Below are 13411 nucleotides of genomic sequence, written 5' to 3'. Positions count from 1 at the left end.
AAAGTTGATCTGCATAGGTGTAGTACAATGTCATTGTGTCCCTCCAGACATCAGCAACTGTACATGAACACCAGTGGAGGCTGCTGAGGGGAGGACGGCTCATAATAACGGCCGGAAAGGAGCAAATGGAATGGCATCAAACACCTGGAAACCATGTGTTCGATACCATTCTACCAATTCCGCTCCAGTCATTACCACAAACCCGTCCTCCCCAATTAAGGTGCCTTCAACCTCCTGTGATGAACACTCCCCTTGAATTGTTAGCATTTCGAAGTTTGTGAGAATGGACTGTTAAGAGTGTTGTGGCCTCCCCTCCAGGATGAGCCTAGCACCCTGCAGCTACTGAAGAAGCACCTGGTACTGGAGCAGACGATAGAGGACTACGCTGAGACGATAGGCCTTCTCTCCCAGCAGTGCAGGCAGCTACTGGAGATGGGACATCCAGACAGGTCAGTGTTGGTGCCCCACAAACCTTTCACCACGCTACACCACACCAAGACTTTCGTGGGAACGGACGTTGGTTATAGTAGCTGTAAAGTGAGTGTGCCATGAAATGCACATTTCAAATACTGCCTTAAAAGCTCAAAGGAAATCCCATATACGAGAACTAAGGATCTCATTTTGTGACTTGATTGAAGAGGACCCAGGGCCTCTACACTCTATGTCTACTAGGTGCTGAGAAGTAACCCGGTAGTAAATGGCAGACAGCTTGAATGACATAACCCCTGTAGAGAAGGTAGTACAGTAAAGTAGGCCAGTCATGGACTCCTGTTGCTCTGTTATGGCAGCAGAGTGAATCATGGTGACATCCGGGTCAGCACTGGGTCCGTAATACTTCTCTGTCTCTGGTGTCGATGCTAACGGCTATCATCTTAGCTTTTAGCTGTTAGTCGATGCTAGACCTGCATCTCTGCACTAGTAGGGTATTGTTTTTTTTATGGGTTGTCCATGTCGTTCTCATGTTGTTCAGTTTGCGTTGTAAGTCTTATCCTCCTCACATTTACTCCTTCTGGAAACTCAACACTGTAAAGCCAGCTCATGGTTTTACATGACCAAGTTAGTTTCACTGCAGAATCTCAGCTTCCACACATTACCCCTCAATTTTACCCTGTGTTTACTATTCGTCTCTAACCCTGTCTCTGGTGTGTGTGTGTATGTGTGTGTGTGTGTGTGTGTGTGTGTGTGTGTGTGTGTGTGTGTGTGTGTGTGTGTGTGTGTGTGTGTGTGTGTGTGTGTCTCAGTGAGCAGATCAGTAAGCGTCAGTGTCAGATGGACCGGCTGTACGTGTCTCTGAAGGACCTGGTGGAGGAGAGAAAGTCTCGTCTGGAGCAGCAGTACTGGCTCTACCAGCTCAACCGCGAGGTGGACGAGCTGGAGCAGTGGATCGCTGAGAGGGAGGTGGTGGCCAGCTCGCCAGAACTGGGACAGGACTTTGAACACGTCACGGTCAGTGGGACCTGAATGGACAAAACATTCAACAATCTGATTATCCTGGTAGTCCTCTGTAGCTCAGTTGGTAGAGCATTGGCACTTGCAATGCCGGGATAGTGGGTTCAATTCCTGGGACCACCCATACGTAGGAAATGTATTCCTGCATGACTGTAAGTCGCTTTGGTTAAAAGCCTCTGCTATATGGCCTCTATTGTTATAGCGTGTGTTGGCAACGGAGTTAATATGGCTCAAAGAATGGTATACAGTACACTATTATTGCTTAGTAAGGAAGTAGCATGTATTTCAATGGATTTTGTTTTTCTAAGTAGCCCATTACCGTTTTAGCAACAGTGCTTAGCTTGGCCAAACGGATATTGATCATCCCTTCATTCCTCTCCTCCTCTCTCCTCCTCCTCCCTTCAGATCCTGCAGGAGAAGTTCACAGAGTTTGCGTCGGAGACGGGCAGTCTGGGTCAGGAGCGTGTGACGGCGGTTAACCAGATGGTGGACGAGCTGATCGACTACGGCCACGCCGACGCCGCCACCATCGCCGAGTGGAAGGACGGCGTGAACGAGGCCTGGGCCGACCTCCTGGAGCTCATGGAGACCCGGGCACAGATGCTGGCCGCCTCGCACCAGCTTCACAAGTTCTTCACCGACTGCCGCGAGGTAGCGTTTCTACCACAAGAAGTGCCAAGGGATACAGGTCAGTGTCGTGTTTTGATGTGTCTCTGATGGGCCGTTATCGCATTGTGCTGCAGGTCTTGGCCCAAATCGATGATAAGCAGCGGAGGTTGCCCGAGGTGCGGGCGCGCCAGGGTGGCACAGCCAACACCAGCACCCTGCAGAGGCTCATGCAGAGCTTCGAGCACGACATCCAGCTGCTCGTCACTCAGGTGAGGCCTCGCCCACTGTCACTTTATTTTACGTGCACATAAGGCTAAAAAAGGAAGACTGAACAAAACAAGCAGTCAATGTGGTAACACGTCACATTACATTTCTCATCACATTACTACAGTAATCTTTGCAGTGTTTTTAGGCATTCCTATGTAATTACCACCCGTCTGTCTGTGTCCAGGTGAGGCAGCTCCAGGAGAGTGCGGGTCAGCTCCGGACCATCTACGCCGGGCAGAAGGCTGAGGCCATCGCCGGCCGGGAACAGGAAGTGATGCATTGCTGGAAGGAGCTCTTGACTTCCTGCGAGGAGTGCCGAGTGCAGATCACCACGGCAACAGACAAGCTGCGGTTCTTCGGGGTGGTGCGAGACCAGATCATGTGGATGGACAGCATCATCTCTCAGATCGGCACAGGGGACAATCCAAGGTATACAATTGGGGTCACAATTGTATATTTATGGTTTAGGCATACACTTTCCATTAAAGTGAGGTGAGCAAGAGAAAAAAAAAAGAAGGGTGAAAAAAGTTGACCCTTTTGTTGAAAATACTATAGGCCTAGCAACCTTAGTTCAACACCTAGGAGAGGCTGACAGATGCATAATGTACTTCAGCTAGAATCCAAAAGGAAGTTGTGTATCTCTTTACTGGAAGATTGTATTTTTATTTATGTGAAGGGGGCATTCGTTAAACATTCAATGAAATATCTATATTTACAGTTTGTATGTATGGTGTGTCTCATACTGCTCTGTGTCATCCCTCTGTCCGTCTACCAGATGGGATTGAGCTGCAAGTTCAGGGGCCTGTTTTGATTTTAGTACCTTATCATAATATAACTCAAAACGGAACTCATTTATGTTACGGAAATGCCAAATATGGAGAGCTGCACCAAGAGATGCAGAGAGAGAGATGCAGAGAGAGAGAGATGCAGAGAGAGAGAGAGATGCAGAGAGAGAGAGAGAGATGCAGAGAGAGAGAGATGCAGAGAGAGAGAGAGAGAGAGAGAGAGAGAGAGAGAGAGAGAGAGAGAGCACAGAAAACAAAAAATGATAATGAAAAATGTCAAAGCAATGCACTGTGAGCAAGTTTTAATATAGTGTTATTTTCTGGCCCTTGTCTTCCATGGTGGGTAACCCTGTGCTCTTCTCCTTCACTGTCAGCATTCCCTCCAGCGATATAACGGGCTCTGGACTCTCTGGTCCTTTCAGGGATGTGTCCTCAGTGGAGGTACTGATGAACTACCACCAGAGCTTGAAGAGTGAGGTGGAGGCGCGCAGTAAGAGTGTGCTGCAGTGCATCGAGATGGGCAAGACGCTGCTGGCCGCGCGCAACCCTGCTGCTGAGGAGGTAACAGCACTGTTGCCAGGGTTCTGCCATAGAACATGGAGGATGGTACTGTAGTTTAGATGACATTTACAGTCACTAGTTTAGATTAAACTCAATGGAAATGCTATGTCTTTTTAGATCAAGGAGAAGCTGGATACGGTGGTGGCCAAGCAGTACGAGCTGTCTGAGAAATGGGACAAACACTGGGAGGTCCTGCAGCACAGTGAGTCCCTCTGACTTCACCTGAATGGAACTACTCTAGTACCTGGCACCTCAAGTCTCTAATTGATATTATCCCAAGGCATTCCATAATAGAGTTTGAACCACAGTAGGCTACAATTTGATTCCCATTGTTCTCAGACACTAAGTTCCTCTTTCTCCTCTGCCTCAGTGCTGGAGGTGCACCAGTTTGCCCAGGAAGCGGTGGTGGCCGAGGCCTGGCTCACAGCCCAGGAGCCCTTCATCAACAGCAAGGAGTTGGGCGCCAGCGTGGACGAGGTGGAGCAGCTCATCCGCCGCCACGAGGCCTTCCGCAAGGCCGCCGCCACCTGGGAGGAGCGCTTCAGCTCGCTACGACGCCTCACCACGGTCCGTCACTATCCCTAGCTTACTAACACTACCCTTAGCTGATGCCGTCTTTCTTCTGGTTGCTTACAAGAGGTTGTAGAGCACAGATTGTTTGAAGTGACTTGTCAAATGGCTTCGTGTTTACGTTATGCTTAATTTTGTTGTAGAGGAGATTCTACAATGAAGTGCTGATGTTTAGTTAACCTCGATTTGGTTCCAGGTGGAGAAGATGAAAGCGGAGCAGAGTAAGCTCCCTCCCACCCCCCTGCTGGGTCGAAAGGTGTTCCTGGACCCCCAGGAGACGTCCCCCGCCCGGAGCCAGGGCTCCCCCCTGATGAGACGGATCCTTTACGAGCAGGCCGAGCCCAGAGCCGAAAGGCCCCCCCAGGAACCCTCGCCCTCTTCCGTGGCCCGCCGCCTGGGCTCCACCGTAGCCAACTACACCCCCATCATGAACGGCTCCAGTGGCTACCGCAGCAGTCTGGAGGCCCGGGCCATGCCCATGATGGGGGGATTGGCTGGGGGTGTAGTCGGGGTGGCAGCCAGGCTGGGAACAGCCGCTGTGGAGGCAACACATTTAGGGACCACCGCCGCCATGGAGGTCCGAGGGGTGGCAGCAGGATTTGGGACTGCCGCCTCTGAAGCCAGGGGGTTGGCAGCAGGATTGGTCACCCCCGCGGTCGAGGCCAAAGGGATAGCTGCAAGCTTGGTGACTGGGGCAGCCGCCGCAGTGGAGGTGAAAGCCTCGCAGTACCTCCGGCAGCCTAAGATCAAACACATGGACGACATGGTGACGCCCATGCTGGTGGCCTGTAGGCTGGAGAAGGCGAGAGAGAAGGAGGTGCGAGAGAGGGAGCAGAGAGAGAGGGAGAGAGATATTGTGTTAATGGAGCCAGCGCCCGTGATGCCGGTGATGGCCGAGGTGGTGCTCCAGGAGATGGGGAGGGAGGGGATGGGCAGGGAGAGGCTGAACAGCGAGCCCAGCAGCAGAGACCACCGGGCGGGGAGCAGCCGGTCGGAGCCCCAGCAGAGAGACAGGGACAGAGACAGTAGGGACAGTAGGGACAGTCACAGGGAAGCCAGGCTGGAGCGCCAGCACTCTAGTGAGGCGCTGATGATCCAGGCGCGGCGGGATGAGCTGCCCCAGGAGGTGTGGCGGGAACGGGCCGAGCGCAAAGAGAGGAAGCTGGAAAGGCAGACGTCCAGCGAGCAGGAGGGCCACGGACACGAGGGCCGGAGGAAAGACCGCCACCGGACGGAGAGACAGGAGTCCAGTGAACACGACACAGCCAAGGAGCAGTCAGACAGACGTTCTACGTGAGTACTACATTGCGCCTTAGTGCCATTAAGTGCTGTTTGCAGAAAGGTGTATCACTTTTTGTCTTGGCTGATTTACAGGGAGAAAAGGTCAGGTGGCCAGACCTTGTTTGATATAGTGGAGCAGCTAAAAGAGAGAGAGGCAGCAACGGTGAGTCTTCTGTTCACCAGCTATGCCTCCTTTATTACACAGTTATCTATACATAAATACTGTTAATGAGTGTTTAACGGCTATATGTTGTATTTATAGTCTAAGCTCTGCCTTCTCTCTTCTCCACTCAGGCACGAGGGGAGGTCCCTAAAGTGCCGAACGGCGTGCCAGAGAAGTCTTCCGGACGTCCAGACCGGCCGCGAGCACGGGATCGTCCTAAGCCCCGGCGGAGACCCCGGCCCAAGGACCCATCTGCAGGAGAGGCCACCACCCGGCGGTCACGCTCGGCGCCGGAGCCAGGGGTGGCTCAGGGCGTGAGCCCTTCAGTCCCCCAGGCTCCCAGCCACACAGCCCACCACGAGGGCTTCCTCTTCCGCAAGCTGGACATCGAGACCATGAGGAAGAGCTCTAACAGGTGGGCATCCAGGTTCCTGACGGGGGGAGTCTGACAAAACAACCAGGCATGATCTTATGAGCATGCTAAGCTAACAAAACAACTGACTTTACCTACGAAATGTTCAATTGGTTGCATGTCACTGGCATTAACATATGTTCCAGCATCTGATTGGTGCCTTAGGTCTCGGTCGACATATGCTCATCCTATTGGAGCTTTAGCACTGGTCTGACATACTGTATTTTCAGACATTCCTATTGGAGCTTACGACCCGAGTTGACATATGCTCTTGTAACCTATTGAAAATAGAATTCTGGGTTGACATATGTTCTAGCATCCTATTTGAAAATAGCCATTTGCTTTAACATATGCTCTTCTAGCATTTTATTGAAACTTCAGATCTCTGTTTAGCCTCTGATCAGAAGTGTATCAGAATGAGAGTTCAACCAAGAGATAGCCACCAGCCATTCCACTGCTTGCCACATGCATGGTGCCTAACCAACACAGCCCCTGACGGAGAGCGGTCTGGTTGATGGATGTTGTTGCTGGGCCTAAGGTCGAACCTGGTGCTGGTTCTGGCCCATAGCCAGTACGATATGCAGCCATAGCCATGCTACATGCACAGGTCCCTGCAGAGACCCACACATCACTCCGCTTCCTCCCGAGAGACGTTTCGTTCAGTCGGCCATGCTTGGTGGCCTACCACGGGTCTCTGGCCCCCGGAGACTGAACCGTCCGCCTCTCGCTGCTGCACTGCCCCCTGGAGGCCATGGCTGACACGCAACGCAACAGACTCATCCCACAAATGAGACCCACTGCTCACTCACCAATTGGATGAATGTTTCTGATGTACATGTAATGCTATGTACATGCCAAGGTAAAGCCTAGCTTTTTGTTTGTTACACTCAATCATCTTAAGAGGTGAGATGAATGTTCACTAATACCAATACTGTCATTTAACCAAATTCTCTGTTTTTTTTTCTCTCTCTCCTGTTGCTCCTTGCTGCTGGCTGTTCTTCCTACCTCGCCACAAAGGTAAGCCACGTGTATGCACCTATGCACGCTACGGTCGGCGGTTCATTGTTTGTTCGGCAGTGTGTTCCCCCTCGGACCACTCCGGCCAGTCATCTTGAACTCCCCCAGGTGAGTGAGGTTAGGTGGCATTAAACCTGTGGATGGTTTTTGCTGAACACGCCCCGTTTCCCCCCCTCCCGCCCCTACAGCAGATCCTGGGTCAACCTGTACTGTGTGCTGAACAAAGGAGAGATAGGCTTCTATAAGGACGCTAAGAACACCGCCACACCTTACAACAACGAGCCCATGCTCAACCTCGGCCACTGCCACTGCGACGTCACCCTTGGATACAAGAAGAAGAAAAACGTCTTTACTCTTAAGTTAGTACTCTGCCTTTTAGGCAGTCTGTCAATCAGGGTCATGCTGCTTGTCTTGTCTACCGTACAGATAGCCATTTTGTGTGTTACCCTCAACTTCTCTGTCCTTCTGTTTCAGAACGAAAGACGGAAGTGAATTTCTGTTCCACGCAAAGGATGAGGTAAAAGGCGTTCAAAAGTTGACTGCTCTTTCATGGAAACACAGTCGTATAATAACAATGTGATTCTGCAATGTTTGTCCGTGTGCCAAATAACTTTCTGTCTGTCTCTCACCCTCTCTCTTTCCCTTTCTTGTTCTTTATCATTCGTCCTGTCCCATGCTCTCTCTCATCTCCCTTTCTCTCTCCGAGTCACAGGATGATCTAAAGGCCTGGACCACCAACATCAACAAGAGCATCGCAGAGCATGAGGAGATTGCCAAATGGGGTCAGCCCCAGCCTACTACCTCATCCACGGACGAGGGCACGCGCCGCGACGGCAGCAAGGCCGATAACAAGTCAGAGCGGGGAGAAAAGTCAGACCGGGGGGAAAGGCCGCAGAGAGCCGAGCGCTCTGAGAGGTCGGATAAGGGTGAGACCAAATCGGACACCAAGCGTTCAGAAAAGTCCAGCAAGAAGAAATGAGTTTGATGTTGTGCGGTGGGTGAGGGAAAGGGAGAGGGGTATAAAAGACTCCCAGTCAAGACCCAACCCTTTCCTCTCATCTGTCTGCGTCAGTTCTGTTTAGTGTTGAAAAAGACAGGAAAACCACCCTGGTGAACTGACATGAGGGATTTGAAGCACGAATATCAGTGTGCCCCTCCTCGTTGCCCTCTCTCTTTATCTCTGTTGCTCTTAGGGTGTCAGACCTGGTCACTAACACTTATTGCCGGGCTCGTTCCACCTCTGTCCTCTAGTGGTGACACCGGTGCACTGCAGAAAGCAGATCCTCCTCGTCAGGGCAGCAATGTGAGAGAGATGGACACTCATGTAACAAGAGGGTTGTCACTGGTAGTATGAAAAAGTAGCTCCTAACGTTTTACGTTTTATTTTTTGTAAGAGATGAGCTGTATCTGTATGTAACTCTTGTCTGTCTATTTATGTATTGTATGTCTAGAACATCCAATTGTATACTCCCAAACAAAAGAGAATGAAATATCCCTAAATGTTTGACACAACTGGCCTCTTTTTGGAGAACAATTATTTTCTGTTTCCTTTTTTGTATTTCTGCTCGTTCACTCTGCCATCATTCTTTTCTGGACTCTCTTTTCTCACTTTGACTTTCTTCAGTACAAAACTGTAATATCATCAAACTCATCCAAATTGAATTTGTACAATTCAATATTGAGCCAGAGGAGAAAGAGAAGAGGCAGGTAACAACAGTCTTCACAAAGCTTGTTCTGGCTTTTGAATGGATGACCTGGAACCTTTACCCGGAGGCTAGGCTGGCCCCCACGGCCATACTCAGCTATGCCTTCATCTGGGGCCCCCGAGAGGCCCCCAGGGACCCAGCAGCCATAGCCACCCAGCACCAGAGGGATAGGACTGGAAGCCATCTCACAAGACCAAATCCTCGCCCTTTCTTCTCAAAGACTATCAGATGGTGGTAATCGCACTCCACATACCCAGTCAACATTATTTTTTTCCATTCAGAAAATATCACAATGCTTTTTATAGACAGTCAAAGAGAAATTAAGTTGTGTGTGTCTGAGCATGTGTGTGTGTGTGTGTGTGTGTGTGTGTGTGTGTGTGTGTGTGTGTGTCTGTTCAGCTGCTCACCACTCCCAGGGTTTTCATAGCTCAGGTTTTTTTGTTCACATCTGCGTCCTCAGTTCTCCCTCAGTCTTCCAAGCACTGCCGTTCCACAGGCCAGGCTTCTAACAGCTCAACTAACCACAGGAGTTGATGAGGACACAGCAAGGATCTAAGTTCAGGGGCCACACAGAAGTAATACGGTGCCGATTGGTCACTCCAAGGCCTCAGGAGTGCAAGTCGATGTCAGATGGATGTAAACAAAAGCTTCTGGATGAATGAATCACATGCATGTCTTGCTTGGGATAAATCTCTTGTTGAGAGGCTTTGCATAGCAGTCCGATCCTATGTTCCTCTCACAGTATGTAGCTATCAGCAACGATGTTCACTTTGTTCCTCTCCATGCATCATACAATACAATTGTCTGTTTGTCTTAGCACTGCAAAGCCATATTTGGTAACGGGAAGTCTTACATTATGGAAGCTAGTGGACAAATCCTTTGCCTGTTCCTTACATCAGAGATTTGTACAGAAGTGAGGAGTGACGGCGACGAGATAGTACAGTGCAAATATCATGAGATCTTTCCTGAGTAGCTTTTTCTACCTTGTTTTTTTTAAAACACATTTTATGCATCTATATAGGCGTTGAATGCCAAATCAGTGCAATCCATAACGCTTGTTGGACACAACAAGGCAAGGATCAGCAGAACTTATTTTTGAATGAACATAACTATCACATGGAATGTGAAATACAGTACAATACATGACATAGGACACACTCAGATAGGGCACTGTGGACATCTATGAGATTCTGTGGTGAATTTTGAGACTCGTATGACACACGACTGCGTGGCACACAGTACAATTAGCATAGTGTAGTGGGGAGGATTCTAGCAATAAACTGCTAGTCTGCTGAATTCTTGCATTCAGGAGTTTCACTGTGCAGTATTTACTACTATCTGTTGTTAAGTCTACTCTAATCTTGCCTGGGCAGCTCGTATGGAGGATGTCTCATTCCAAAAACAATATGCTCAATAAAAACGAGTTGGTCTCAAATTGATGTACGTAACTGTCTTAACACTAATTTGGATGTCTCCGAATGGTAACTTTGTTTGGAAATGTTGCTTACCATTGCGTTCTCTGTGTACTCCTGTCACAGATCTCCTATTTGTATGCCATAGTCTCACTCTAAACAGAGGGTATGCGGTCAAAGTATTATGGTGGCTTCGGGAGGTGGCCAGGAACGCATTGTTGATGCGAAATGAGAATTTATATGCAACTTTTCCTTTGCACTAAAACGCTCCCCCATTGCACAGTGCTATTGCTTGAGGAGCAGTGGTGCTTCAGGGTCCTAGAGGGAAATGTGTTTATTGGATCACAGGAGAATGAGGTTTGAATTATCTTCATGAATGAACATGAAGTACACTAGCCTGAAAAGTGTGAGCGTATCATGTTCAACCGTGATATGAGATTTCATATGGCTGTTTCTCTTGTCTTGCTTGTTACACTTTACTAACAGCTGGACTTCCAGCTACAGAGCATGAGGTACGATCACATCCTAAAGCCAAACATGCCTATACAATTATTCATGCTAAGGTTTCATTCAGTAGCTATCTGGATAAATGACCAGTAGTCATTTTTCCAAATGTGGGCCAGCCCGTCTGTTGTCATGGCCAAGGGCCCGATCCATGTTATCCTGTACTTTTCTGTCGCACAGAGGGCAATTTGAGCTTATAGACTTTCAAATTACAAACCAGCTGGATGTTGGTTAATGACTAGAAAGCACAATTTTATAACCTGCAGTTGATACACACAAGCATTAACGTGTCAGTGGGAGACTTGTGAGAGGAATCTCATTATTGATACAATGCTTCTGTGTTAGCTGTGCAGTCATGATGTTTCAGTAATGTTAGAACATTGCGTAACTGGGCATCTGTAATGTCTGATGTGCGTTAAGTCCTGGAGTGCTTCCTTCATGAAAGCATTCACACCGCAACCGTTACAAATCAATAGTCTAATGCCGTTATAAACTCAAATCCCTATTTTCTAGAATACGTTATTTTTTTCATTTCAGGGAATAATGATTTCGTTGCTGTTTTCGTCCAGGATGTTCCATTGTTAGTTGCTAAACTAAGTCAATGCTCAACACCTACTGTTCATTTCCTGACCTTTGACCCTAGAGCACCACTGTTTTTAGGGAACTACTGAATGGATGTTTTGCCAATTTCAACAGCTTGATGACCTGTACAATATGTAATTGCTTAATGTATTTTTTGTAAAGAAAGAATTACGTTAGTTTTTTTTTTTGCTGTGAAAAGGACAAAATGATTTTTTTTGGGGGGGGGGGTTCAACAAATTGAAATGTCCATGGGGCAAATGGTTCATTTGTACAACATCAATGGAAAACATCACAATATCAGGACACAGAAGTTGCATGAATTACATAGTCGCTATTATGATACTGCTCTGCATGTTTTAAGTCTCATCCCGTCGCTATACAATCACTGTACAATAATGGGGTGACACACTTACGTACATGGAAAAGGTGAATGAATGAATAATAATGTATAAAACAGATCCAACTTAAAACCATTGACTGTGTACAGTTGTTTCTTTGAAATGATAAATACAAATTGTGATATTGAAAAGAAAAACACTGTGTTGTTAATTTTGTTTGCATGTGCAGTTCAATGCCAACGTCTTGTCAATTGGCTCTACAAATATATGCAGGCCAAAGGACCATGTTGGACCAATACGAATTCTAATTCTAGTTACATTCACTCTTCTTTGCATAATTCGAAAAAGGTGTAAAGTATTTTTTGTATATAATTTTTTTAATTTAATTTTTAAATGTATTTAACCTTTATTTAACCAGGTAGGCAAGTTGAGAACAAGTTCTCATTTACAACTGCGACCTGGCCAAGATAAAGCAAAGCAGTTTGGTTAATTTACTGTATTTGATAACGTGTTTTAGGATTAACACTGCTCATGCATAAAAACATACATACATGTATCACTGCTACTACAGCCAGGGACCAAATAGCAGTAAGTCCACATAATATTATTGAAGCTAACAACTACAGACCTTCAAACATTTTATCTGTTCACGCAGTTTTACATGTATTGAATGAATAATGCTTTGATTCATTGTGATAATGTTCAGCATGCCTGTAAACCAATGTGCCTAGTTGCTTGGAGCCCAGTTGTGAGGGGAACTTTCTGTTTTTACTTCCTGTCTGTTATGTCAATGTCACCTCCACCCTGAGTAGATATATGTGGACACCCCTTCAAATTTGTGGATTTTGCTATTTCAGCCCCACCCATTCCTGACAGGTGTATAAAATTGAGCACACAGCCATACAATCTCCATAGACAAACATTGGCAGTTGAAGGACCTTACTGAAGAGCTCGTTGACTTTTAACCTGGCACCGTTATAGGATGCCACCTTTCCAACAAGTCAGTTCGTCAAATTTCTGCCCTGCTAGAGATGCCCCTGTCAACTGTAAGTGCTATTATTGTGAAGTGTAAATATTTAGGAGCAACACTGGAGCCACGAAGTGGTAAGCCACACAAGCTCCCAGAATGGGAATGCGAGTGCTGAACCGTGTAAAAATTGTCTGTCCTCGGTTGCAACACTCACTGCCAAGTTCCAACGTCAGCACAAGAACTGTTCGTCAGGAGCTTCATGAAATGGGTTTCCATGGCTGAGTAGCCGCACACAAGCCTAAGATCCCCATTCGCGATGCCAAACATCGGCTGGAGTGGTGTAAAGCTCACCGCCATTGAACTCTGGAGAAATGGAAACACGTTCTTTGGAGTGATGAATTACAGTCCACCATCTGGCAGTCCAAAAGAAAAATCTGGGTTTAGCGGATGCCAGGAGAATGCTACTTGTCTGAATGCATAGTGCCAACTGTCAAGTTTGGTGGAGGAGGAATAATGGTCTGGGACTCTTTTTATGGTTCGGGCTAGGCCCCTTAATTCCAGTGAAGGGAAATCTTAACGCTACAGCTTACAATGACATTCTAGATGATTCTGTACTTCCAGCTTTGTGTCAACAGTTTGAGGAAGGCCCTTTGCTGTTTCACCATAACAATGCCCCCATGCACGAAGTGAGGTGCATACAGAAATGGTTTGTCGAGATCGGTGTGGAAGAAATTGACTGGCCTGCACAGAGTCCTGACCTCAACCCCATCGAACACCTTTGATAT

The 13411-nt window shown here is 47.7% G+C and overlaps 1 protein-coding gene across 7 annotated transcripts in view; it reads left to right on the top strand.

The window, feature by feature from the left end:
• The window catches only part of LOC110507062 (spectrin beta chain, non-erythrocytic 4), a 65053-nt gene extending 53200 nt beyond the window's left edge, over positions 1–11853 (top strand). For 2 of the 7 annotated variants that reach the window (XM_036964971.1, XM_036964975.1), the window contains 14 exons: positions 319–449; positions 1242–1446; positions 1855–2100; positions 2193–2327; positions 2510–2754; positions 3485–3671; positions 3789–3873; positions 4042–4238; positions 4438–5534; positions 5616–5685; positions 5817–6100; positions 7303–7473; positions 7589–7631; positions 7821–11853. In XM_036964971.1, coding sequence (XP_036820866.1) covers positions 319–449; positions 1242–1446; positions 1855–2100; positions 2193–2327; positions 2510–2754; positions 3485–3671; positions 3789–3873; positions 4042–4238; positions 4438–5534; positions 5616–5685; positions 5817–6100; positions 7303–7473; positions 7589–7631; positions 7821–8093 — 3369 coding nt within the window. In that variant the 3' untranslated portion in view covers positions 8094–11853. Of the gene's footprint in view, positions 1–318; positions 450–1241; positions 1447–1854; positions 2101–2192; positions 2328–2509; positions 2755–3484; positions 3672–3788; positions 3874–4041; positions 4239–4437; positions 5535–5615; positions 5686–5816; positions 7115–7302; positions 7474–7588; positions 7632–7820 lie in introns of those variants that run through there. The other 5 variants (XM_036964976.1, XM_036964974.1, XM_036964972.1 and 2 more) reach the window with 5 other exon arrangements.
• The last annotated feature ends 1558 nt before the right edge of the window (positions 11854–13411 follow it).

The sequence above is a fragment of the Oncorhynchus mykiss genome, chromosome 27, assembly GCF_013265735.2.
Source record: "Oncorhynchus mykiss isolate Arlee chromosome 27, USDA_OmykA_1.1, whole genome shotgun sequence".
In the NCBI taxonomy this organism is placed as follows: Eukaryota; Metazoa; Chordata; class Actinopteri; order Salmoniformes; family Salmonidae; genus Oncorhynchus; species Oncorhynchus mykiss.
The sequence above is the reverse complement of the archived record's forward strand: the minus strand, read 5'-3'. Positions and strand labels throughout refer to the sequence as shown.